Source organism: Macaca fascicularis, chromosome 14 (genome assembly GCF_037993035.2).
Source record: "Macaca fascicularis isolate 582-1 chromosome 14, T2T-MFA8v1.1".
Taxonomy (NCBI): domain Eukaryota; kingdom Metazoa; phylum Chordata; class Mammalia; order Primates; family Cercopithecidae; genus Macaca; species Macaca fascicularis.
The window spans coordinates 73,167,013-73,194,255 of NC_088388.1; the positions used below are offsets into that span (position 1 = coordinate 73,167,013).

Genomic DNA, 27,243 nt, shown 5'->3' on the forward strand with positions numbered 1-27,243 from the left:
TCACTTGAGGCCAGGAGTTCGAGACCAGTCTGGCCAACATGGCAGAACCCCCTCTCTGCTAAAAATATAAAAATTAGCTGGGCATGGTGGCACATGGCTGTAATCCCAGCTACTTGGGAGGCTGAGGCACACGAATCACTTGAACCTGGGAGGCAGAGACTGCAGTGAGCCAAGATCGCGCCATTGCACTCCAGCCTGGGTGACAGAATGAGACTCTGTCTCAAAAAACAAAACCAAAAAACAAACAACAAAGAAAAAAAACCACACCCCCAAAAGCAAAAGTGAAACAAAACAAATGAATACTGTATTAAAGAAAAACCTAGGAAGCCATTTACCACTAAAATGTTAAGCAAATATACACATATAACTTTGAAGCAAACATTTCCAAGCAGATAGCTGAGTTAGGAAGCATCTCCCTCCTGTTTAACTCAATTTGTTGTTAGCAAGCGACTCCCTGAAGCGGGGATGATGCTGAATTATGTGACCCACTGGATGGGCAGGATGCATGCATCACAGAAGGAGACCTGATGTAAAGGGAAAAACTGGTATCTCTCTGTGAGCAGCCAAACTGAGCAATCCTGCTGAGTCACTTTCCTTCTTGCGTACATAGTGCACACTGATTTCATTCATTCTTGGGTCTGCTTCCAAAATCTGGGACTTTAAAATGTCTCTGAAGAAACTAGCTCCCACTCCTGGGCTTTTTCTCATTGAAGCAACACTAATATATCATTGATTGGGTGGAGGAAGGAAGGGACAGGTTGATATCTTCTCAGCATTTTCCAACTAACTTAAAAATTTCCCCCGATGCATTGGACAGTATGTAAGATTTCACCAAAATTTGAAATGTGACCTGGATTATGAAATCAAGATAATAAAGATAGGGCCAGGCACAGTGGTTCATACCTATAATCCCAGAACTTTGGGAGGCCGAGGTGGGGGGACCACTTGAAGTTAGGAGTTTGAGACCAGCCTCGCCAACATGGTGAAACCCCGCCTCTACTAAAAATACGAAAATTAGCCAGGTGTGGTGGTGGGCGCCTACAATCCCAGCTACTTGGGAGGCTGAGGCAGGAGAATCGCTTGAACCCAGGAGGCAGTGAGCTGAGATCACGCCACTGCACTCCAGCCTGGGTGACAGAGTGAGGAAAAAAAAAAAAAAGATAATAAAGACAGATAGCTGTATTTCTCTTGCAGGAATTAAAAGCCAGGAGCAGAAGGGAGTTCCCCATAAGTCAGACCTGTGACTGGCTTATCTTTTATCCATTACGTACTGTAGAGAAGAAACTCCCGAGAGAGGCTGAGGGCACATGAAACATTTCCTGCCTGTTTCAAAAAAAAGGAAAAGAAAGCATTAACTTCACTGAGGACATCTCCTCTGAACAAACCATTAAATGGATTTAAAAAAAAACTATAAAATATTCTTACCATAAGTAGATAACAAGGCTCACTGAAAGGAACAGCAGACCAGAAATGCAGAGGATCTATGGCCTCGCTGCAAATGAGGTCTCACCAGTCTCCTCATTTACTAATGACCTATGACCACTCTTACCAGGCAAGGTAGGAAAATAAATGAAAATAAACCTTCTTAAAGTGCCCTCAAATCTTAAAGCATGCAAAACCACGTAATTGCAGTGTGTTGTTATTTGTTATATTATATTTAATAATACAACCAAAGTTAAATATATTTAACCTAATATGGAACTATAAAAATCCTAGTAAAAATATGATTTGTTCTCCAGATTCAATTCTTCCCAGAGTCCACAAAGTTAGTGGAGGGAGGCAAAGAAAGAACTAAAACGGAAACATTGCCCAGTGCACAGGAATTAACTCTCCCTGCAGCCATTCAACCTTGGGCTCAACATAGTCAAAAGGAAATAGGGCTTTCCAGACAAATCTGGGAACAGAATCCTGAATGGATATGCAGCAGTCCTCTTCTGGGTGCTGCCAAACGATGATTAACTGATAGAAATGTATTTCATTCCAATCACTTTACTTTAGCATATTAACAATTCACTTTTAATGATAAAAACAATAAGCAGCACACTATGAAACATACGAGAAATGGAAAAAAATTACTACACCAAAATCCAGGGACTGAAGCACTTTGGATAATATATAGTTTTTACATAGTTATAAGCATATTTGTATACATTTCACATCCTGATTGTTTCACTCTACACTGTTATCAGGAGTATTTTGATATCATCACGTAGTCTTCACAGACAGCATTTTTAACGGCTGCATTTTATTCCGTCCAGAAGATATACCACAGAGAACATAACCTTTCCACTACTGTTGGACAAATATATTGTTTCTAATTATTTGATGTAATGAATTACTCTGTTCTACATTTAACAAGGAATACTTGAGTAATCTGTGAATATCTTATAATGTCAAATATTAAGTTAAGGTCACAGCTTTTCAAACTCTTCGTGAGATGAAAAGAACCAAATACAATTTCACATATCTTTAAAACTTGAGAGCCTTGTAATAAAGTAAAATTATATTTTACAAAGAACAAAGATTTACTTTTGGTGTCTCAGTTAAGTTTCTTTGGAAATAGGTACACTAAGTAACATTAAATGAAAACAGAACATATACATGTATGTATCATGTAATAAGAACTGACATTTATCCAGCAAGTAGTATGTGCCATGCATGCATTCTGTTAAAGGCTTTGCCTGTATTAGCTCACTCAATCCTCACAGCAACCCATTTGAGGTGAGCATCTTTATTCCTCTCTTACAAATAAGAAAATTGAGGCCCAGGGAAGCTAAATAAGTTGCCCATGTTTTCATAGCATTTGAACCCAGGTCTGTCTGATTTCAGAGCCCACAGCTTAACCACTGTACTCTACCATCTCTCATTATTAGCAGTTACTAAAATTTTTTTTACTAACATATATGAAATAAAATACATTATGAAATAAAATACATTAAATTTTATATGATAATGAAAGGTCCATGGGGACATTTACTTCCAGTTTACTAGGGAGTGAGAAGGAACATAAACCATCTATAAGATAATGCCTTATGTCTGTTATTGGGGAATAAAAACATGCTATAAGAGCACCAAGGAGGAAAGCCTGGGGAGTGAGGAGAACTCAGGAAGACTTCACAAAGTAGGTGACATTCGAACTGGGCCTTGTAAGATAAACAGAATTTCACCAGACAAAGGAGGATGTGGAAAGAGAGTAGAAGAGAAATCCAAGCCATCAGAGTTAGAGGGAAACAAAACAAAACTAATCAATAATTGGGTACAGCACTTGAAACCCCGTCTTTCAGGGTAAGCTGCTTTAGTTTCTCTTCTCTGAGTCTTTCCACGTTGATTCTCCATTTCCTTCCTCTAGGAAAACTCAATTACTTCTCACCCTTTGTTACATCACAGTTATTCTATTTGGCTTTAACACACAGCAATTTAGCAGGACAGTTAGGAAGAACACATACACAGTTTTTTTTTTTTCTTTGTTTGTTTCTTTTCTTTTTTTTTTTTTTTTGAGAAGCAGTTTCGCTTGTTTCCCAGGCTGGAGTGCAATGGCACAATCTCTGCTCACCACAACCTCCGCCTCTCGAGCTCAGGCAATTCTCCTGCCTCAGTCTCCTGAGTAGCTGGGATTACAGGCATGTGCCACCACACCCAGCTAATTTTTGTTTTTTTCTTTTTTCGTAGAGACGGGGTTTCTCCATGTTGGTCAGGCTGGTCTCGAACTCCTGACCTCAGGTGATCCGCCCGCCTCAACCTCCCAAAGTGCTGGGGTTACAGGTGTGAGTCACCGCACCCGGCCAACACAGACACAGTTTTACAACAAAGATCCATTCACCAGGAACTTCCATGAAAGGAACAGGACTGTTTGCTGCACTGAAAGTAAATCTGTTTGGGCAGCAACACATGGGTTTGGACCACCCACATCCTCCTCCCCTTTCTCAAGAAAAGGGGGAAAGAAAAAAAAAGGTAGGGAGCAGAAATGGTTTACTAGTTTTGGCAACTCTAGGGAACTGGTTCCATGGAGATTTTTGCAGCCTACCCTTGAAGACTGTACAACTCGGGTGGGAAATGGGGCTAGCTATACAAAAGCTATACCTTACCCAGTTATTGGTTAGTTTTGTTTATTGGCAGCTGCTTTATTTAGGGAAATGAACTTCTACATAAGGCACACCAGGGAGTAAGTAGATCAACAGTGCCATGGAAAAATAACACCTGGAGGAGGCACTGTGGCTGGCACTACAGAACAGTGACTCCACCTCTGTAACCAGACACGAGTCACATTACAGTGGGACTCAACTGCAGATGGGAAAAGCTCATAATCAAACTTCTTTGTCCATGGCAATATCATGGGTAATATCTGTGATGAATTATGAGTTGCTGAGAGCACAAAAGAGTGATCTACATTTACTGTGAACCCACTAACCATTTGGGAATAAAGCAGCTGCTGCTACAGGTGACAAACATGGGAAATAATGATTGTAAAGTAGTCAATGCATTGGAAAGAGCACTGGACTAGTAGTCTAATCCTAGGTCTATAAGCTTTGTGACAAGTTAAGAGTCTTTTAGAGACTCAGTTTCCTCACATGTGATACATGGAAATGATAAAATAACTTCCTTGCTTGACTCACATTTGGTCCTACTGGGAAGATGAAACAGATGAAGATGTGAAAATGCTTAGAAATTGTAAAGCAGTTATAAAGGATTTCACTTAGTAAAATAAAAGCAAGTGAGCTTCACTTATTCCCTTACCTGGAAATAGGCAAAGGCCAAGTGATCCAAGGCATCTTCTAGACTTGCCTCATCCTCTGTCTTCCACTCTCCATAAGATCCTCGGAAGAGACTGACAGCCTCCTCCAGCCATGGAATGGCATGGTAATAATCCCCCATGTCATACGCCACCTACACAGAACACAAGTACCATCGCTAAAGCCTTATTCCACAGGTAGAAAAAGAAAATGACAATTCAAAGAATAAGAGGACCTTTGGAATCCAAGAAGGCAGATTTTAATTTCAAACTCATTTTAATTCAATTTATTAAGCATCTACTATATACAATGCATTGTATTAGGTGAAGAGGAGACATAAGGGTTCTTATGCTTAAGGAATTTATAATCTGAAGGAGAAGAGAACATGACCTCAACTAACTTTAATTTGGGACACAATGTCATGAGTGCTCCAAGGAAAATGCATACTATCCTGTGGTGGCACAGAGAAAGGAAGAGACTTGGGAATCTCAGAAAGCTTCATGTAGGAGGTAGCATCTGAGACAGGCCTTCCTTGAAGAAGGAAAAGGATTTTGGTGAGTAGAGACTGGGAAGAAAAGCATTTTAAGATGAGGGAATGGCAGAAACAGAAATCTAAAGCAAGAATGTGTTCAAGTAGTCCATCATGGCTGTAGCTAGGGTGAAGAGAAACAAAAAGTAAACTTGAAACAGCAGCACCGGCTAAGCAAATTACAGTCTTGAATATCATATTTTTAGGAAGATATTGCTGGTAGCAATGTGAAGAATGGATTATATTCATTCATTCATTCATTCATTCATTTATTCAATATTTACTAAGTATTTCCTATGCGCCTGGTGGCCCTGTCCTGTAAGAGCTTAAATCAAGAGGGGGCACGTGAGTAAGCCAATAATTGTAACACAATGCATTAGACACCATAACGAAGGTAGACATGGAATACTATGGAAGCTCAATGGATCTGTTCTGTATTAAATGCTGGAACGCCGGCAACATGGCAACATGTACCAGACATAGCTCCTGTCTCCTCATAGTTTACAGTTAACTAGAATACCAGAGTTGCAAGTGGAATTTCCTGGAAGTTGATACTGGAGACAACATGGAATTGTAAAGTTACAGACTAGGAAGAACTATTGCAAAATGATCTAATTAGGGTGTAACTTCCTGACAGAGAAAAATCCTAGAGATATTGCAGTTCTGCAGCCTAAATAATAAATCATTGTTCCTTCAAGTCTGTCATTAACCTGTTGTTTCATTTTTCTGCACCTCAAGTCCTATTTGTAAAAAGGTTGAGCTAAAAAATGCTAAAAATGACTGAACTTTTCATGACAAGTTAATTTGTTTAATTAAGATTTCTATGAATGGCCGGGCGCGGTGGCTCAAGCCTGTAATCCCAGCACTTTGGGAGGCCGAGACGGGCGGATCACGAGGTCAGGAGATCGAGACCATCCTGGCGAACACGGTGAAACCCCGTCTCTACTAAAAAAATACAAAAAACTAGCCGGGTGAGGTGGCGGGCGCCTGTAGTCCCAGCTACTCGGGAGGCTGAGGCAGGAGAATGGCGTGAACCCGGGAGGCCGAGCTTGCAGTGAGCTGAGATCCGGCCACTGCACTCCAGCCTGGGCGACAGAGCGAGACTCCGTCTCAAAAAAAAAAAAAAAAAAAAAAAAAGATTTCTATGAATAACTTCAAGTCCCAGCAATATGGTAGACTGAAATAACTGGAATCCTTCCGAACACAAATTCAGACACTTTGAATACTATAAAAAGTGTTGTATTATATATTTTCAAGAAATAAAAAAACAGAAAATATCAGGTACCAGAAACAAAAAAGGGCTAAAAGCCCAAACCATAAGCTTATGAGCCGATGCTGACGTTCCTTAGGATGGGGGTGGGTGTTAATCATAGTAACCTTGGTGTTCAGTAACCTTGGGTTATAACGCCCATATGAGGATAGAAGATGAGCCATTCTTAGACCTGCCGCAAGCCCAGGAACTGGAACTAAGACACCTGTATGAAATTGGATTCTATAAAAAACTACACCTTAGGAGAAAAGGTAGACCAGAAAAAAATTTGCCTGCTGCCTTAATGAGACAAGAAGATTTGTTTGTTTCTGTCTAGATCTGTGTAAGAATATTCTCAATTTTGAGCCTCTACTTCTTGTGAGTATAGGGTTTGAATCTGCAATATTCATATGGTTAAGGAACTCCTATGTCAATAAATGAATATAAAAATGGATCTAAGGCCAGTGAGAGCACCAGAGTTTCTGGAAGAAGAACACCCAAAACTCTCTGGAGGGATATTCCCACAACTCTGGGCACATGGATTCTCTTAGGGGGAAAATGTCCTGCTGAAAATAAGCTCCCAAACATGACAAACTATATCAGGAAATAATCCATCATGAGCAAGAGTCAACAGACACAATAGCATGATGATGGAATTAGACAATTAAGAATTTCAGAAGATAGGCTGGGTGCAGTGATTTATGCCTGTAATCCCAGCACTTTGAGAGGCTGAGGCAGGAGGATCACTTGAGGCCAGGAGTTCGAGACCATCCTGGGCAACACAGTGAGACCCTTATTTAAAAAGTAGCTGGATATGGTTGGGCACACCTGCAGTCCTAGCTACTTGGGAGGCTGAGGTGGGAGGATCACTTGAGTCCCCCCAGGTGGGAGGATCACTTGATCAAGGCTGCAGCGAGCCATGATTGTGTCACTGTACTTACTTGGATGGCAGAGCCAAACCCTAAGAAAAAAAAAGAATTTCATAAACTAGAAACTTCATAATCCATAGAGGAAGGGATTGGGGAAGTATAGATGAAACAAATTTGGCCACATGTTGATAATTATTGAAGCTTATTCTGTGACTTGGCAATACCACTCCCAGGTATTCATCCAAGAGAAATGAGAATAAATGTCCATAGAAGGACATAAAAGGATGTTAACAGAAGCTTTATTCACAGTAGCCCAAACTGGAAGCAATCCAAGAATCTGTTAACAGAAGACTGGATCAACAGTTTGTGGCATATTCATAGAATGGAATACTACCCAGCAATAAAAAGAAATGAACTACTAACAAATGATACAATATGGATGAATTCCACAGATACAATGTGCTGAGTGAAAGAAGCTGGACTCAGAAGGGCATATACTATATGGTTTAGGATCACGGCTACCTGGGCAAGGGTGGAGCAGAAGGGGTGGGGTGAGTGGTAAGGAGGATGAGTGGGGTTTTAGCTGTATGTAACATGTTTTTTTTTTTTTTAAATATATTTTAAAAAATGAAACAAACATAGCAAAATCTGAACATATATCCATGACAATGATAGATATAATTGCTTGCTATATTATTTTATGTCCTTTTCTTATATTTGAAAAGTTTTCTCTCTCAAAATAAGTAAATAAATACAGAAAGAAAGATTGCCAGTAAGACTTCCAGGAAGTGACTTACTAAATTTTCAACATATGGCTTTACTTTCAGAAAGGCCTCACTAATGAAGAATATGTTAGTACCATACATCAAACTATTTACCTGGCTTAAATTTAAATCAGCCATGAACATGATGATTGAGCTCTGATTCCGCTCAGGATCCCATAAAAGAGAAAACGGTAAGTAGAGAGACTCAAGCAGCCCACTCTGCTTTAATTTAGAAGACTGACTCCCAAAATTTGGAATCAGGACACATGAGACCCACTCCCAGATCTGTTGACAAATACTGTAGGTGTCAGGAAAAATACACCTTACTGCAATAAACACCTTCAAAGGTAAAATGGATTTGCTCCATTGCTTTTTATGGCAAAGGCTGGCAAAGAGTATATTACAAAATGATCTCAAGTGTGATTACAACTTATAATCAAAGATCGGTTAAAGACCTCAGATGGGTGGGGGGGTGTTCCTGAAGTCTATTTCCTCAAGTAATGTTAAAGCAAATGGCCTTAGATTTTGGACACTATTTTAATTTTGTATTTCTAAATGCTTAGGAAATGTTGCATTGGATTCCAGAAAGTCTCAGGAGGCTGTTTCCATGATCCTACCTTTCCATCACCATCTCTTATCCTTTTCCCCAACCTTGTGTCCCTGACCCCCTGATTTCCCTTTCTACCCAAGGGTTCATGCACTGGCCGGGTGCTATAGTTAGGGTGACCAAAGGACCATTTTCCCCAGTTCATGTCTGTTGTTCTAGCATAATTAATAACACCCCTTTCAATCTCAAGAGTGTCCTAAGCATATAAACACCTTTATTACTATGGAAAGGCCCTGAGATTTGGAGTCAAGACTGGGTTCAAGCTTTAGTTCTGCACTTAAAATTGCATAATCTTAGGGCAAATTATTTACATTCTCTGAATCTTGTTTTCTTTCTCTGAAAATGGAAATATCAAATTTCCAAGTTTACTGTAAGTATTAAAAAGAAGTAAAAGCAATTGGGACACAGGTATTTCATCCATAAGAAACCAGAGCCAAGCAACTGGTCCTCTCTCGAATATTGTTACCTTGCCGACTTGGAAGCAGTCATCCCCTGTGAGAGAAAAGAGCCGTTTGGGGCTATACAGGTCAGTGATGGCAGAGCCAGTGACTCTCTGAAAGACACCTCGGGCCAGGCCTTTCACATTGAGCATGTACACGTCCTGCAGCCGCATCAGGGCCCTTGCTGCTCCCTCAAGGTCCTCAAAGGCTGGAAGGTCTTGCTCCACCTTCTCATAGCCATCCTTCAGAGCTGTAAAAGTAGTAAAAACATCAACCTGTCATTCAAGAAACAGGAGTTGGGCATTTAATACATGCAAGGCATGACCACCTGTTCAAATATTTAGTGAGATCAAGTTGGATTTGTCTTTGTGTTCCCAGAGGCAAGCACAGTTCCTGGCACAGGGTGGATGCTTAATGCAATTCTGAATGAGGAACATTCAGAATGAGTGAATGAGGAATAAAAATTAAGGCACACGGCTTCATTATATTGTCCTATCCTGTATGTCTCCAGAAGTCTTGCTCTTTAGGGAAACAACTCTTCTTTTTCTTTTTCTTTTCTTTTCTTTTTTTCTCTCTTCTCTCCTCTTTTCTTTCTTTCTTTTAATAGAAATAGGATCTTGTTCTGTTGCCTAGGCTGGAGTACAGTGGCATGGTCATAGCTCGTGCTTGAATTCCTGGGTTCAAGTGAGCCTCTCACTTCAGCCTTCTGAGTAGGCAGGACTTCAGGCACACGCCATCACATCCATCTAATTTAAATACATTTTTTTGTAGAGACAGGGTCTTGCTATGTTGCCCAAGCTGGTCTCAAACTCTTGGCCTCAAGTGATCCTTCCAACTTAGGCTCCCAAAGTGTTGAGATTATTGGCAAGAGCAACCGCACCCAGCCTCTTCTCACTGTTAGCTTTCCAAAAATCAACAAACTTCTTTTTTTTTTTTTTTTTTTTTTTTGAGACAGGGTCTTGCTCAGTCACCCAGGCTAGAGTGCAATGGTGCAATCTCAATCTCAGCTCACTGCAACCTCCACCTTCTGGGTTCAAGCGATTCTTGTGCCTCAGCTTCCCAAGTCTACAGGCATGTGCCACCATGCCTGGCTAATTTTTGTATTTTTAATAGGTTTCGCTATATTGCCCAGACTAGTCTCAAACTCATGAGCTCAAGCAATCTTAGCCTCTCAAAGTGCTGGGATTACAGGTATAAGCCACTGCGCCCAGCCCAAAAGTCAACACTTTTTTTTTTTTTTTTTTTTTTGAGACAGTCTCATTCTGTCGCCCCAGGCTGGAGTGCAGTGGTGCGATCTTGGCTCACTGCAACCTCTGCCTCCCGGGTTCAAGCAATTCTCCTGCCTCAGATCCTGAGTAACTGGGATTACAGGCATGTAATCCCACCACATCCTGGTAATTTTTGTATTTTTAATAGAGACGGGGTTTCACCATGTTGGTTAGGCCAGTCTGGAACTCCTGACCTCAAGTGATCAGCCCACCTCAGCTTCCCAAAGTGCTGAATTACAGGCATGAGCCACTGGGCCGGCTGTCAACAAACTTCTTAAAGCACAAAGCAGAATAAATTGGGAAAGTGATCTTGCTATAGATGACACTGTAGTGACAATTTAATGAAACAGAAACTACTAGAAGACGGTTATTTTCTATACATATATAAATGGAAGGATTTATCTTGTACTTCGTCACAGGATTGTATAATGTATAATGTATAATCATACAAACCGATTAGCAAGGGGGGCTAATTCTTTGTGCTAGCTAGAACTAAGGATATTAAGTAATACCCACCTACTCCATTACCCTTTGAAATCACACCCCAACAGAATCTCTCTCCTTACCACCAGTCAGGAGATAGAATCTTCTCTCTTACCCTCCAGCCCTCCTCCTCATTACCTCGGATGTTCTCACTGGCCTCCAGACTATGTACCACATTCCTCCAGTCAGACTGTAGGCGTTTGATGAGAGTAAATGCAAGCAGAGGGTTAGCCACAGGGGTTGTTGAATCCTCATGCAAAGAAAGTACCTTGTCATAGAATCTGAAAGAAAGGAGTAGAATGATCTCACCTCCTGATACGACCACTACACCTAGGGAAAGCTGGCATGGTGTGTGTACATTAAGAGTAGCTAACATTGACATGCTGAACCTCTTGAGATTCACATAATAGTCCAACCAAAAAGCCATGCAAGCACAAAGAATATGAAAACTATAGATACAACAAAAGTAGGTCTGCTCTTTTGTTCATTGAATGAGTCAGTCTATATTAATCAATTACTGTATATCAGGCACCATGCTAGAGATATAAAGGCAAGACAGGGTCCAGCTCTCAAAGGGATCACAAAGTCTTTTTCTCCTGTCATCACTGTATATGCAATACTTAGTATCTGGTAGAAACTCAAAAACACTATTGAATTAATTATAGCCACTGTGATGTGTGCTATATAGTGGTCCCCAACCTTTTTGGCACCAGGGATGAGTTTCATGGAAAACAATTTTTTCCACGGACCAGGGGCATTAGGGGATGGTTTTGGGATGAAACTGTTCCACCTCAGATCATCAGGTACCAGTTAGATTCTTACAAGGAGCACACAACCTAGATCCCTCGCATGTGCAGTTCACAATAAGGTTCACGCTCCTATCAGAATCTAATGCCGCCACTGATCTGACAGGAGGCGGAGCTCAAGCAGTAATGCTCCCTTGCCCACCACTCACCTCCTGCTGGGGGGCGGGGGGCGCCTCCTAACCAGCCATGGACTGGTACCAGTCCCTGGCCCAGGGGTTGGGAACGTCTCTGCTATGAGAGAAGTGAGCATATAATGCTGCAGCTGTGCAGGCAGGGCAGCTCACCCAGGTGGGAGTTAGAAGGGGGAAGGAAAGGCTTCCAAGAAGAGATGGCATTTGATCTGAATCTGAAAGGATTTGTTAAAATACTGAAAGCTATGACTTATTGAGCTCCTACCATGTATTGGCCTGTTGAGCGCTGTAAATAGGTTGTCTCATTTAATCGCCCCCCACCTTCGGACCTACACTTAGTGTAGATTTAATTTTACTCATTCCACGGAGAGGAAACAGAAACAAAGCCACACTGTTAGTAAAGGGCAAAGCCAGGATGGAACCCAAGTCTGACTAACTCTGAAACCTGAGTTCTCAGCTGATTATGCTATATGGTTTCTTAAGGAGCTAGAACAAAGAAGAGAAGAAGAGTATTTTTCAAGCCAACAGGAACCATTAGTGAACAAAGGCACAGAGGCTTGAGATATATTTGTAGTAAGTCAATCTACACTAGTTATTTGCTAGATGTCAGACTCCATGCTAGATTCTAGGGATACAAAAGCAAGATGGGGTCCAATACTCAAGGATTTCACAGATAAGAAAATAACTTTTTTTCTCATCACTCTATACCTAAATTCAATACATATTTCTATGAAAGAATGAATGAAGAATACTCTCCTAGGAGCTAAGGAAAAAATTCTGAATAAGGAAATAATCTTGGTCTCAAGGATCCACAGTTTAGTGAGTAAGGAAGATACAAATAATTACATTACAGATGCAATACCAGATTTAAGAACAAGGCTTGGTGGGGAGGACAGAGAGGGGATGACTAATTCGGCCACAGCAAGTTAGAGAAGGCTTTAAGTGAGAGTGGTACTGTTAAAACTATGACTTGTTCACATATATAAATGTGTGAGAGGGTGGGGAGGAGGCCACTTCAAAACTGCAAGCACAAGACAGGGAGAGTCTGAACCACGACAGCGACGGAGAATGGACTGGGTTCAAGGAAGGAGTTTAGGAAGTGGTGATGACTGTAAAGCAGAATAAGAGGTGGGATTGTCCAGCACACTTTCAACCTTTCTAGCTTGGCAACAATTGCAGAAAAGGGCAGAAATGATAGGGCCTGAAGTGATCATCTTTCTAGTTAATTTCCCTTCTCCAGTGTCCTTCAACAGTGTTCATATAGGCAAAAGATGCTGGTATACTACGGTTAATTCCATTTCTAAAACACCAATGGAATTTATATTACTGAAATTTATTATCTATAACAGGACACATTAAGGGTACTATTCCTGCTCTCCAAGAGTTTTCCCCCTCGTTTTAAAATTATTAACTTCAAAAACAGTATAACAAGAATGGAAGTAGAAGAAAAAAGAGTTTGTGCAAAGTGAAAAAAAAATGAACGTGTGCAAGCGCACAGGAGACTATGAGTCCTTTGGCAAAAGTGGGGAACTTCTGCAAGGAGACAGAGATGAAAGTGAAAAACAGAGGAAGTGGCAGGGTGGTAGGATTTCAACCCCTTGGAGCAGAGTCCGATCTGAGGATTTCTAAAGAGTGAGGTCCTCAACTATGAAACGAAGCCTGAAATAGAAGACGACCGTCTTGAGGCTTCCAAGGAGCCGAATGTTTAATTCAACATAAACTAAGGAACAAGAATCTGGACCTGGGTCTCCCAGTGGGGAAATGGGAAACCTGTCAAGTCCCAGGGTGTCTCTGATCCCAAAGACAAGGCAGTCTGTGAGCTGGAGCTCTAGGGTTTTGAAATGAAACCAGCCTCCAAGGTGTGGGATCTTTACTACCCATTGTTTCCTGCTTTGGCTCCATATGGAACTACTTAGGGAAAGATATTCCACTGCTAGATGAAAAAACTTAACAAGCGGAGACTTGGGCTTGAGTCCAGCTTAAAGAGCAGGTGTCCAGGAACAACTGAGGCTGAGAGGGCAGTGATTTTATAAGACAGCTGGATAGGAAGGAGCTGGGGGAAGACCCGAGACTTATTCTGACCCAGCCTCCAACTATCACTCAGTTTCCTCATCCATAAAATGAAAGAACTGGTCTAGTCTAGAAGATTTCTATGGATCTTTTCAGCAGGCACATTCTGTTATTTCTTCTGATCACCCCTTCCACAACTGAATAAACAGATTCCTCATTAGCTTGAGGACTAATGTTTAACAGGAATCAGAGGAAACTGAGGCACAAAGGTAAAATGGTAAAGCAGAGAGGTGAATATTTGCCCCAAGTCATGCATCAAATCAAACGTGCTATCTACTTCCTTGTTTTCTTAGCACCCCTCCTTGCATTTTGGGGTTGATTTGTTTAGGTCAGGGTTTGATCTCTATTGCAGCACATCAATTCAGTCCAGTGTTTAGATATGCCAATTTTCTGTCACACAAAGAAAAAAATCTCTCAACTGATAACTGAGGTTGGCTTAGAATCCAAAAGTTGGCCCTAGCCCAGCCTCTGAGCACACAGCGGTTTCCAGAGTCTGGAAACTGAGTTACTGGATGCTGAATTCAAACCTCAGGGTTTCCTAAATGTCTTTTTGCTTTGACAAATACTGCTGAGAATGGAAAATCAGATCCTTTCCTTCAAGAATCTGCACATAAAATTTGCAACCCAATCCCTGCATTAAACATAGCCTGGGCAGGTTATCCAACCACAATACATGGGCTATTTCACTTCAATATGTTTTGCCTTTGGAATTCAGAAATGGTTTTGTCTCAGTTCTTCTGGGACATTCTTAATGCTTAATCCTTAGCACAGAAAAAAATTGCTGCTGACACTTCTCTTTCACTCTTGGTGGTATTTTAAACTACAAAAACAGCAACAACAAAAGCTAGGGTAAACTCTCTTTATATACATAACTAGTATATGTACCAATACTGGCATATAACCATATATACTATAACAAGTATAATTTTTATTCATTAACTTGGAGTAGGGAGTAGTTCCTACCTCAAGAATATTGCATTTTTCTATCTCAACCGAGCCTTGGAAACAGCCTCTCAAGTTACATAAAATCACCAGATTGGGAGTATAGAAAAATTAGCAAGAACTGCCAAAATTCTTGTTTTAAAAAGCAAACATAAAGGCTGGGTGCGGTAGCTCATGCTTGCAATCCCAACACTTTGGGAGTACGAGGAGGGAGGATCAATCACTTCAGGCCAGGAGTTCAAGACCAGTCTGGGCAAGAGAGCAAGACCCCGTCTCTACCAAACCAAACCAAACCAAACAAAAACAAAAACAAAAGCAAAAAAAGCCCTAACCAGGCATGGTGCGCATGGTGGTGCGCACCCGTAGTCCTAATTACCTGGTAGGCTCAGGCAGGAGGATCACTTGAGCCACAGGTTTGAGGTTACAGCGAGCTATGATAGAGCCGCTGCACTCTAGCCTGGGTGACAGAGCAAGACCCTGTCTCTTAAAAAGCAAACATTTCACTGGGTTTTAGAGCAGTCACTAGAGAACAGAATGATAGAATGCCAGTCTTCAAAATATCAAACTAAACTACAAAATTAAATGTTCGTAAGTCACCTGAGAAAATAATTGGGAACTTTTCTGATTTGTTTTTTATCTAGGCTGTCACAATCCTAGTTAATCCTCAGAGCCAAAAGTGGGGCCTAGTTTCACTAGTTGGTCTTAAAATAAAATAAAATAAAATAAAATAAAATAATAAGCATAAAGGCTTAGCATTTGTCCAGCAATTGTTACATGCCAGGCATAATGATAAATACTTTTACATGGTACTCTTAATCCTTCAACAACCCTATAGTGATAGGTACTGTGTTTATCATCATTTTAAAGATTAGGAAACTAAAGCTCAAAGAGGTAAAGTAACTTGTCCCAGATCAGAGCCAATGATTCAAACAGAGGTCTGTTAAACTCCTGAATTTACCGTTAACCACTATGTACTGTGGCCACTAGTAAAACCTCAATTAGTTAGGGGCTTGGTCTATGTCTTGGTATAACAGATAAAAGAAGCGGTAGGGATAACATAGCATAATAGGAAAAAAGTTGGATAAACAGTCAAAACAACTGTATCCTAGTCCTGGATTTGCTACCTGTTAGATTTATTAATACAATCTTGAATAAGCAACTAGACTTTAGTTTTCTTGGGTTTTAACTGATTTCTCAACAGTTAACAGTGTAATACAAATCTATTTCAAAGCACCGTGTGTGAGAGAGAATCAAATGAGATACGGTTTGTATGAGACCTCCTGCTGCGACAAAGTTGTGGCAATGATAATGGTGGAAAGACAGTGAAAGAGACCAGCATGGCGGAGTGGGGTCGGCCAGCTGCTTTGGCCAAAATGCTCTGAGTGCTCTCTTCTGAGAATGTAACCTGAAAGACCAGCACAGGGATTCTGACCCCCCACTCCCATCTCCATCTGAGCTACCCAAAGAAAGAGATTACTGGTATGAAAACAAGCATGGGTAGCAGGGAGCATGCTGGGCTCTGAAATCAAGCAGAAAAAAGTCTTTCCTATTTCCATCAATAAGCTTGGACTCCAATGACTCTGGGCTATGAACAAAAAGAAGACATTTGACTCAGTCAGCATGGACCCATAGAATACTAGACAACAATGCTATACCAAAAAGTGACAATAGTTATTGAAATGATCTTCATTTATTGTTAAAATTAATACATACCTATATTGTACATTGTCACACTATTTCAAGCTGTTTATATGCAAGCCACATACTTAAGGACAAGCACCAAATTAGCTCATTCAGTCACTATTAACAAGATCTCTCACAAATACTTTCCACCCACAAAATGCTTTTCTTCTACATAGCTCTCTCTCACAGTCATGGGGTCTCAAAGTTTTGCACAGGGTGACAATGGGTTTGGGGGTCACACTGGACCTCAGAGTCACTCCCCATTCCACATACCTTCTTCTCATGTCACCCCAGAATCAGTATTACTATCACATACACTCACGCAAAGTTTTAAAAGCAGTGCATTGTGCCGTCTTAGCTCAATGAGAAGGAGGTCACGTGATAAAGGTACAATATTAATATATCCAAATAGTGACGTGGTCATAACCACTCTGTCAGTGTTGTAGGCTTCTTCATGTCCCAAGCAGAGAAGGCGCAGCACATATTCATACAGATGGTATCATATACAATCATTTATCTTTCATTTTTCTCAGCTGGACACTGCCAAAGTCGATACATGACTATGGTGCCTCAGCATCCCAAGTCTAACAATCTTTTATGCCACAGTGTGTAGCACTAGAGTTTGTTGATTGTATATCAAAACAATATTAGCTGAGCATCCACTGCCGTGTGCTATACTCAATATCTTCTGCATCAAGTATGTTTTTTCACAGTGCTTTTTTGATATCAAATATGTTGACACACATATAACATCTCAGTTATCATTTATTTAGTATTTAGAGAGCTTCTACATGTGTAAGGAGAAGGAAGAACTGAAGACGTAGAGGGCAGTGGACATCTCTGATTCACAGTCATGGTGCTACAGACCCGAACTCCTTGAGGGCAGAGTTGGCTCTTCTTCACCATTTTATCCCCACTACCTGGAACACTGCCTGGCTCTTAGTAGGCACTCAAAAATATGTGTTCTATGAATTAATGAACTGAAGCATTATTCATATAGCGACCTGTACAGTTACTCAGCATCACTCACATGCAGAGTATGATATCCACAGCGTCGTGCCCATCCAGTGCCAATGACATGTAAATCTCACATATGGTGGAAGACTGTCACCTGACTCCTAACACTAAACTTCAGCTCACTAGGTCATGCGGTGTTTCATGATCGCCCCTTGAAAAGTCAATACTTGCATAGCTAAAGCGTCACCATATTTTCTCCATCTCACTCTCACAGTGTCTCTGTCACAGCACCGTCCACTGAGTCTGTGTCAGTGTGACACAGGGCCTGGGGATCATACAGCTTCGCACAGCACATTGTGAGGTCCTTGAGTCACCCCACCCCGCTCTTCCACAGTGCCACCGTGTGTGTTATGGAGTCTGCAGTCCCACACAGTGTGACTCAACCCTCGCCAACACCTCATGCCACGGAGTGTCGGGGTCCCACACACTGTGACAATGGGTCTGGGGGGTCACACTGGCCCTCAGAGCCACTCCCCATCCCACGCCACAATGTCTCAGTCGCACGATGCGACAGTGGGTCTGGGGTCCCACGCAGCATGACAATGAGCCTGGGGTCACACTCAACCTGAGTCACCCCACGTTGCTGCACAGTGTCTCCCACTGAGGCCCCTCGGTCGCTCCCACTCGCCGTGCCCTCACCTAGTCAGGTCCCGCAGCCGCGCCTCCTCCCCGCGCAGGTACCGCCTCAGCAGCCCCAGCAGCCGGCGTTCGGGCCCCAGGGCGCGCGCCACGCTGGTCAGTGCAGAGAACGTGTCGCCCCGCGCAGCAGCCCTTTCTGGGTCTCCTGTCCCGAGCGCCAGCACTGCCAGCAGCGCCGCCAGCCGCGCCCCTGGACCCATCGCCAGCGCTAGCGCACTTCTCAGACAGTCCTGGCCGCGCGGAGCCAGCTGCTCCTGCCCTGGCCTGCCCCGCCCCTTTCCCCGCCCCCTCCCGGCTCAGGCCCCGCCCCCTGGCCCCGGTCAGTCGCCTCCGCAGCCCAGTCTCGCCCCACGCCCCCTGCCTCCTTCCTTGTTTCGACGCGCCTCACCTCGCTCTCTAGCCCTCAGCTCCTCGGAATGCGTGGGGGCTTCCTGCAACATCAGTGTCAGCCGCCCTCCACTAAATCGCGACCCTGTGAAGGTGTTTCCACTGTGCCCATCACACTGGGAGAAATTGAGGCGGGGGCGAGGTGAGCGATGAATTCACAGGTCTAAGGCTGTGACCATCCCCAAATATTGTTAACACCATGCTGACAACATCCCTAAAATATCCGCCCCTCTGTACCATGGAGTGGGAATACACAAACACCACTGGATCCCCACAGAAGAGCCAATTTTGCGTGTGTGAATAGCTGCGCAGGCAAAGAGCGGCAAGAGGGCAGCAGGCAGGAAAACCCTCACAGAGGGCGTGACATCTGAGCCATCTGAAGGATGAGTAGGACTCTGTGAGGATGTGAGTGTATGACAAATCTAGGACTTACAGAACCTGAAACTCTGGGGTCCTGATGTCACTGCTTTACACAATATACCTAGAGTCACTTAGGCAAACAAAAATATTGCTATTATTATAGCCTACTAAGCTACTTACTCTATTTCCCCCCTCTTAATCATTTCCCAGGCAATGTTCATTCATTCAACAAATATTTATTAGCACCTATGTTAATGTGCTGACTACACAGAGAAATAGCAGATCCAATCCTGGACTCAGAGGAGGAGACAGATATGTAAACAAGTAATCACAGTAAAGTGCTGTCAGAGTAACTGAGGGTTGTGCAATGTGCAATGGCAACACTGAAGAAGGAACCCTCATCTAGCGGGTGGAGAGGGCTTCAGAGAGGAGATAATGTGTGCTGGTTCAAAAGCATGAAAAAAATTGGAAGTTGACAGGCAAGGGAGGAGTGGGCTTTCCTGGCAGAAGGTACCTGTGCGTGACAAGGTTTGGAGGTGGAAAACAGTTTGAGTTCCAGAAATGACGAGAAGTTCCTTGTGCTTGAAACTATCAGATTGCGAAGGGCCTTTGCATGCCATACTAAGAAATTTAGGTGCTTTTCCTCTATGAAAATCCAGTGGAAGTTTTTAAGGTGGTAATAATTGTAGTAACAATGGCAATAGTAAACACAGCAGTTAATACTTACTGAGTGTTTCCTGTGTGGCAGGGGCCATCCAGAGTATTTTACATATATTAACTCATTTAATTGCTGTCCAGAGTATTTTATATGTATTAACTCATTTAATTCTCATGCTGACCTTACAGCCTAGGTAGTAGTAGTATTCTTATAGTATTATTAGCCCCACTTTACCAATGAGAAGACTGAGTTGTAGGGACAATCAATAACCTACTCAATGTTAATCACTTGTGGACCACATTTGAGGTGTGCTGTAAACCAGCTGTCTAGGAAAAAAATTAAAATTCTGATTTGTGGCATTTGCCAATTTCTGTGGTGTCAATTCTCCCATAGTGGCTGATTTCAACATGAGAATATGTCATCACTGACTGCGGTTGGATAAAGATGCTAACAATCAATTCTTGCGAGCTGGGGTGAGCCAGCTCCAGCACACCACTGCTTGTGTAGACATGGAGATGTACCACGCAGATCCCCCTTCAAACAATTGTTGCACAGCTGCAGGGAATGTGATCAGAAGAGTCTCCAGCGGTCAGCTGCTTTAGGGTCTATCCTATAGCAGAGAGCAGCCTTGCCTAGGGAAATTTCCTTCCTGGGGCAACCCTAATCCAGCAACGGAGCAAGGTGAGGGAATCAAGGCCTAGCCATTTTGGTCCATCGTGAGAAAACTCTTACAGGCAATACTAGCTCCAGCATGCCTGCCACCTTGATTAAGGCTTCATCAAGCCTCTTTGACTTCTTCCTCTCCCCTTTCTTGCTTCCTTTCCCTTTCATAGATGTTGATCTCTAATAAACATCTTGCACCTCAAACTCCATCTGAGCCTCTGTTTCTAGAGAACCCAATCTGTAACATCAACTCAATCAACATACATAGTAAGTGGTAGAGAAGGGACTTGAACCCAGGTCATGTGGATCCTGATTCCATATTCTTAATTACTACCAGAGGCAGATTTACCCAGAAGGTTTTGAAGATTAAGCTTCAAGGCTCCTACCTTGCACAAACTCTTTCCAACTGAGTAGCCTTCCCATAGAAGCTGTTCTGACCAGAGATTAGGGACTGTGGTAGGCAGAATCACGCCCTCCCTCCAAAGATGTGCATGTGTTGATTCCCAAAACCCATGACTGTGTTACCTTACATGGCACAAGAGACTTTACAGATGTGATTAGGTTAAGGATCTTGACATTGGAGGATTATGCTAGTTTATCTTGGTAGTCCCAATGCAATCATGAGGGTCCTTAAAAGTCATAGAAAGAAATGTGACAATGGAAGCAAAGTCAGAAAGATTTAAAGATATTTAACACCATATTGCTGACTTTAAAGATGGAAGAAGGAGGCCACCAGTCAAGGATTGTGAACAGCTTCTAGAAGCTGGAAAGGCAAGGAAACAGGTTCTCCTCTAGTGCCTCCAAAAGGAACGGAGACCTGCTGACACGTTGATTTTAGTCCAGTAAAACCCATTTCAGACTTCTGAACTCCAGGACTGCAAGACAATATATGTGTTGTTTTAAGCCACTGTGTTTGTGGTCATTTGTTTCAGCGACATTAGGAAACTGATAAAGGAACCCAAAGGTATCTGTTTTGTATTGTCTCTGTCTCTTTAGCCCAAATGGGCAGTACTTCTATTGATAAAATTATCTTAAAACCTTTGAGGATTTCCTATAAATTTTACTGGAGTTCTTTCCATTAGACAAAAAACATATCTATATTTCTTCCCAAGAAGTGCCCTTCTCTCACTTGGGCTGAGACTCAGGGTGGTGGTACAACAGTCTTAAAAGTCTTTTTATTTTGTTAGAGATAGGGTCTTGCTCTGTTGCCAGATTGGATTGCAGTGGCATGATCACGACTCACTATAGCCTTGAACTCCCGGGCTCAAGTGATCCTCCTGCCTCAGCCTCCTGAGTAGCCGGGACTACAGGCACATGCCACCATGCCCAGCTCATTTTTGTATTTTTTTGTAGAGACAGGGTTTCACCATGTTGCCCAGGCTGGTGTCGAACTCCTGGCCTCAAGTGATCCCCCTACCTTGGCCTCCCAAAGTGCCGGGATTACGGGTGTGAGCCACCACGCCCAGCCAGCCCTAAGATTCTTAGAAGCATTTCTTTTTCCTGGTTGAAATATAAGGTACACCCATAAGATTCTTAGAGACCGTCTACAAAACCACAATATAACCACCAATATTAGGAAACTAACATTGACAAAATACTAATACCTCGAGTTCACATACCTTCTTCAAATTTTCTTGATTGTACCATTTAAATATGTTGTGAATCTAGGATCCTATCCAGGACTATTTGTGTTTAGTTGTCATATCTCTTTAGTGTTCTTCAATCTGGTACTGTTCCTCAATCTTTGCTTACTCTCTGCTATCTCGACACATTTGAAGATAACAGGCCAGTTATTTTTTGGAATGTCTCAATTTGAGTCTGTCTGATGTTTCCTCATGAGTAGATGCAACTTTGGCAGGAACACAACAGGAATAATTCTTTGTTCTTCTCAGTGCATCATGTCAGGAGGCATAGTATGTTGATTTGTCCCATTGCTGGTGGTGTTAATTTTCAGTACTTGGTATAAATTATGTATGCCTGGTTCCTCCAGCATAAAGTTAATGAAAAAGTATTTTCTACTTATTAATTGGTAGGTTATTACTACTTATTGGCATTCTCTGGTAATATAGAGCTTTCTCTTCTGTCCCAGTTATTAACTTATTCATTTATCTCAATATGTATGAGTTCATACATATTATTGAACAAATTATAATTAACTATTTATTTGATGCTCAAATTATTCTGCAGTTGTCCTGGCCAACACAAGTTGACTAACCCCTTCAGTATGGCTCTTGTGTCCTTTTGATATGTCCCCTTTACTCCTCTCATTCTATACTTTGTTATTTATAAGCTATTGCAGGTAATCTTGTACTTTCTTTCCCAGCCCCAGTCCCAGAATCAGGTATTTCTCCAAGGAGTGCTGGTTCCTTTTAATGGAAAAGAGTATTCAGAAACCAAGATTTGGGTGCTGGTGTGCTTACTGTGACTGGGATGCTGCTGCCCTCGGGTTCTTTCAGCAGATAGAGCTAGGAAATTGTACATAATAATTTTGTTAAATTTATTCCTTAAGTATAGTCTTCTTTATAAAATTGAAGTATAATTCGTATAGTATAAAATCTACCTTTAGTGTACAATTAGTTGATTTTTAGTATTAATATATTCACAAGGTTGCAAAACCATCACAAATATCTGATTCTAGAGTATTTTCTTTACCTCAAAGAGAAACTCTGTACCCCTTGGGAGGCTGAGGCAGGAGAATCACCCGAACCTGGGAAAAGGAGGTTGCAGTGAGCTGAGATCACACCTCTGTACTCCAGCCTGGGTGACAGAGTGAGACTCTGTCTCAAAAAAAAACAAAAAGAAAAAAAAAAAGAAAAAAAGAAACCCTGTACCATTAGCAGTCACTCCCTCATGGCAACCACTGATCTACTTCCCATGTATGTGGATTTTTTTTATTCTTGGCATTTCATATAAATGGCTTTGTGTGGTTTTTAAATACTATTGTAAATGAAATTTTTTCTTAATTTATACTGTATGGAAGTACAATTGATTTTTGTATATTGAGCTTAAATCTTGTAACCTTTTAAACTCATTTAATGTCTCTATAGTGTGTTTTGTGGATTCCCTATGATTTTACATATAGACAATCATAACATCAGAAAATAGATTACTTCTTCCATTCCAATCTGGATGCTTTTTATTTATTTATTTAGCCAAAATGACTTGGCTAGAATCTCCAGTATAATGTTGAATAGAAGTGGTAAGAGAAGGCATTCTGGTCTTATTTCAGATCTTAGGGGAAAAGCTTTCAATCTTCTGCCATTAAGTATGATGTTAACTGAAGGTTTTTTGTTAATACCCTAATTAGGTTGAGGAGGTTCCCATCTGTTCTTAGTTTGTTGAATGTTTTTAATCTGTAGAATGCATTTTCTACCTTTGCTGAGGTGATCATGTGGTTTTCACCCCTTATTTTCTTAACATGGTGTGTTATATTGATTGATTCTTGTATGTTGAAACAACCTTGCATTCCTGGGATAAATCTCACTTGCCATGATGCTGGATTTGGTTTGTTAATATTTTGTTGAGGATTTTTGTATCTATATTAACAAGAGATGTTGGTCTGTGGTTTTCTTTTTATCTGATATCTTTGTCTGTTTTGGTATCATAATTTTGGCCTCATAGAATGAGTGGGAAAGTGTTCCCTCCTTTTCTATATTTTTATGTGTGAGTTTGTATAGGATTGGAGTAAGTTTTTCTTTAAACATTTGGAAAAATACACCATGAAAGTCATTTAAGCCTGGGCTTTTTTTTTTTTTTTTTTTTTCCCTGTGGGAAATTTTTTGATTGCTGAGTCAATATCTTTAGAAATTCTTTTAGAGTAAGTCTCCTGGCAATGAATTCTCTTAATTTTCTTTCATCTAAGAATGCAGCTATTTTACTTTTATCCTGAAGTATATTTTCACTGAATGTAGAATTCTGAGTTGACCTTTTCTTTTTCTTTTCCCCTTCCTTCTTTCCTTCCCTCCCTCCTTCCTTCTCTCCCTCCTTCCTTCTCTCTCTTTGTCTCTCTCTTTCTCTCTTTCTTTCTTTTCTTTCTACAAGGTCTCACTCTGTTGCCCAGGCTAGAGTGCAGTAGTGGTGCAATCATGGCCCACTGTAGCCTTGATCTCCTGTGCTCTGGCAAAGCTTCCTGAGTAGCTAGACCCACAGGCACATGCCACCACACACAGATAATTTTCTTTTTTTGTAGACACAGGGTCTTACTATGTTGTCCAGACTGGTCTTGGACTCCTGGGCCCAAGCAATCTTCCCGCCTTGGCCTCCTAAAATGTTGAGATTACAGGCATGAGCCACCATATCTGGCCATGCTCATTTTCTAAAAATCTTTTTCTCATATTCGGATTAGATAATTTCTATGGGTCTATTTTCAAGTTCACCCAAGTTTTCTCTTTCCTATGTTATCTGTATTCTGCCATTAAGTCCATCAGTGAGTTTTTAATTTTGGCTATTATACTTTCAGCTCTAACATTTCCATTTGATTTCTTTTTATGTCTTCTATTTGTTTGTTGATACTTTCCATTCAAGAGTGTTCACCTTTACTTCTTGGAGCATTTTATAATGCCTAGCTTAAAGTCTTTAACAATTTCAACACTTATGTTCTCTCTTCATTGGCATCTGGTGGCTGTTTTTTCTCATGCAGATTGAGATTTTCTTGGTTCTTTGTATGCTGAGTAATTTTGGATTAAATACTAAACATTCTGAATATTATACATGTCTAGGTCTTGTTTAAATCTTATGGAGAATATTCATACTTTCATTTTAGCATGCAAGTGACCCAGCTGGATACAGGCCACAAACTGTGACCTGTCTTTGTGGCTGTGGTTAAAATGTCAGTTCAGTTTTCAAAGCCTTTCAATGCTATTCAGACCTCTTTCAGTTGTGCATACTCAGTGGGCAGTCTTGGATCTGGATAGTGGTTTATCCCTTTATCCCATATCTCAGTACTCAAGTCTATGGTATGCTATTTAGTATCAGATCCATGCGTGCACAGCTCAGAGGTGGACCTAGGAATTACGGCATTGCTCTCCTGGGCTTGTCTCCATGATGTTTGAAACTTTACAGTCCCCTGAGGCTCCCCTTTTAGGTCCTCTCACTAAAAACCCGAGGTTTCACTTACCCCATTCTGCTATGTACTTCTCATGACTGCATGTATCCGGGGCCAAGTAACAGGAAGACAGAGTCCTCAAATGCCTGCTCTGTGTATTCTGTCCAGGTTTTACAATTGCCAGGGTAGAATGTATCTGTTTCATCTTCCCCACAATCAGAACCTCCTAACTATAATATTTTGTTTTACTTCTGGATCAGTAGAGGAATTTTTGAAGTCACTTTAATAGCAGTGTTCCAAGTTTAACTAAAACAAACTAAAATTTAATGCAATTACGCTACAAGTGTAAATAATTACATGATGACATTAGAATAGGTATTTTCCGAGCACTGGTAAGTTTGTGAGGGCTCAACTTACATCCCTGTTTGAAACAACTTGCTAAATAGGAAGTTTTTTTTAACCTGTATTATTAGACCATCCCTATTTCTGAATGTCAAAATAGTGAAAAATGTATATTAGCTTTGAGGAAATGTTAGTATAATAAGGCTTTTGGGTATTAAAATGGAAAAAAATTGACAGAAAAGAGTTGAGGAAAAGATCAAGATTTTCAAATAATTATCAGAGAAAGAGAAGGGCTTCTCTGGAAATAATAACCATCCTCAGCTTCAGCTTGTGCCACTCTCCTCTGCTCGCTCCACTCCAGCCATGCTGGCCTTTTGTCTTTTCATTTCTTGCTCTTGGCAAGCTCTTTTCTGATTCATGTGGAATTTCTGACAGACTAAATCCTACTCATCCTTTGAGTCATTTCCTCAGGGACATTTTATTTGTCTGCAGACTAGGTTCAAGTCTTCATATTATTCAAAACACACCCTGTGTTTTCCCTTGGTAGCATATATGACAATTATAATTTTTTATTTGGGCCAGGCACAGTGGCTCACGCCTGTAAACCCAGCACTTTGGGAAGCTGAGGCAGGAGGATCGCTTGAAGCCAGGAGTTTGAGACCAGCCTGGGCAACAGTGAGAGCCTGTCTCCACAGAAAAGTTAAAAATAATCTGGTTGTGGAGATGTGTGAATGCAGTCCCAGCTAGGAGGCTGAGGTGGGAGGACTGCTTGAGCCCAGGAGGTTGAGGCTACAGTGAGCCAGAATTGCACGACTGCACTCTAGTCTGGGTGACAGAGTGAGAGTTTGTCTCAGAATAATAATGATAATAATAATAACTATAATTATTACTTCTTATTTGTATAATTAATGGCTATCTGCTATACTAGATCATATACTTCATATAAGTGAGATGGTTCCTAGCTGAGTGCCTGGCAATTGCAGGTACTTGTTTAAAAGTATAGAACAGGTTAGGCATGGAGGCTTATGCCTGTAATCCCAACACATTGGGAGGCCCAGGAGTTCAAGACCAGCCTGGGTAACATAGAGAGACAAAAATACAAATATTAGCCGGGAGAGGTGGTGCATGCCTGTGGTGTGGGCTCCTTGGGAGGCTGAGGAGAGAGGATCTTTTGGGCTTGGGGAAGTTGGGAGATCAAGGCTACAGAGAGTCATGATTGTGCCACTGCACTCCAGCCTGGGCAAGATAGCAAGACTCTGTCTCAAGAAAATAATTGTTTGTTTTTTGTTTGTTTGTTTGTTTGTTTTTTAGATGGAGCCTTGGAGTGCAGTAGTGTGATCTCAGCTCACTGCAACCTTGGCCTGCCAGGTTCAAGCAATTCTCCTGCCTCAGCCTCCCAAGTAGCTGGGACTACAGGTGCCCGCCACCACACCTGGATAATTTTTTTTTATTTTTTAATAGAGACAGGGTTTCACCGTGTTGCCCAGGCTGGTTTTGAACTCCTGAGCTCAGGCAATCCACCCACCTCAGCCTCCCAAAGTGTTAGGATTACAGGCGTGAGC

The 27,243-nt window shown here is 41.5% G+C and overlaps 1 protein-coding gene across 6 annotated transcripts in view; it reads right to left on the bottom strand.

The window, feature by feature from the left end:
• P4HA3 (prolyl 4-hydroxylase subunit alpha 3) overlaps nucleotides 1-18,449 on the bottom strand; it is a 38,600-nt gene extending 20,151 nt beyond the window's left edge. For 5 of the 6 annotated variants that reach the window (XR_012423509.1, XR_012423510.1, XR_012423508.1 and 2 more), the window contains exons 1-5: nucleotides 18,228-18,449; nucleotides 11,078-11,220; nucleotides 9,215-9,438; nucleotides 4,735-4,884; nucleotides 1,272-1,323 (exon numbers count right to left, since the gene is read on the bottom strand). Coding sequence is in view for 2 of the 6 variants with exons in the window: in XM_015435481.4 (XP_015290967.1) it covers nucleotides 1,272-1,323; nucleotides 4,735-4,884; nucleotides 9,215-9,438; nucleotides 11,078-11,220; nucleotides 18,228-18,427 (769 nt within the window). In the remaining 4 variants the exon portion in view is untranslated. Of the gene's footprint in view, nucleotides 1-1,271; nucleotides 1,324-4,734; nucleotides 4,885-9,214; nucleotides 9,439-11,077; nucleotides 11,221-18,227 lie in introns of those variants that run through there. The other variant, XR_012423511.1, reaches the window with a different exon arrangement.
• Nucleotides 18,450-27,243: the final 8,794 nt, after the last annotated feature.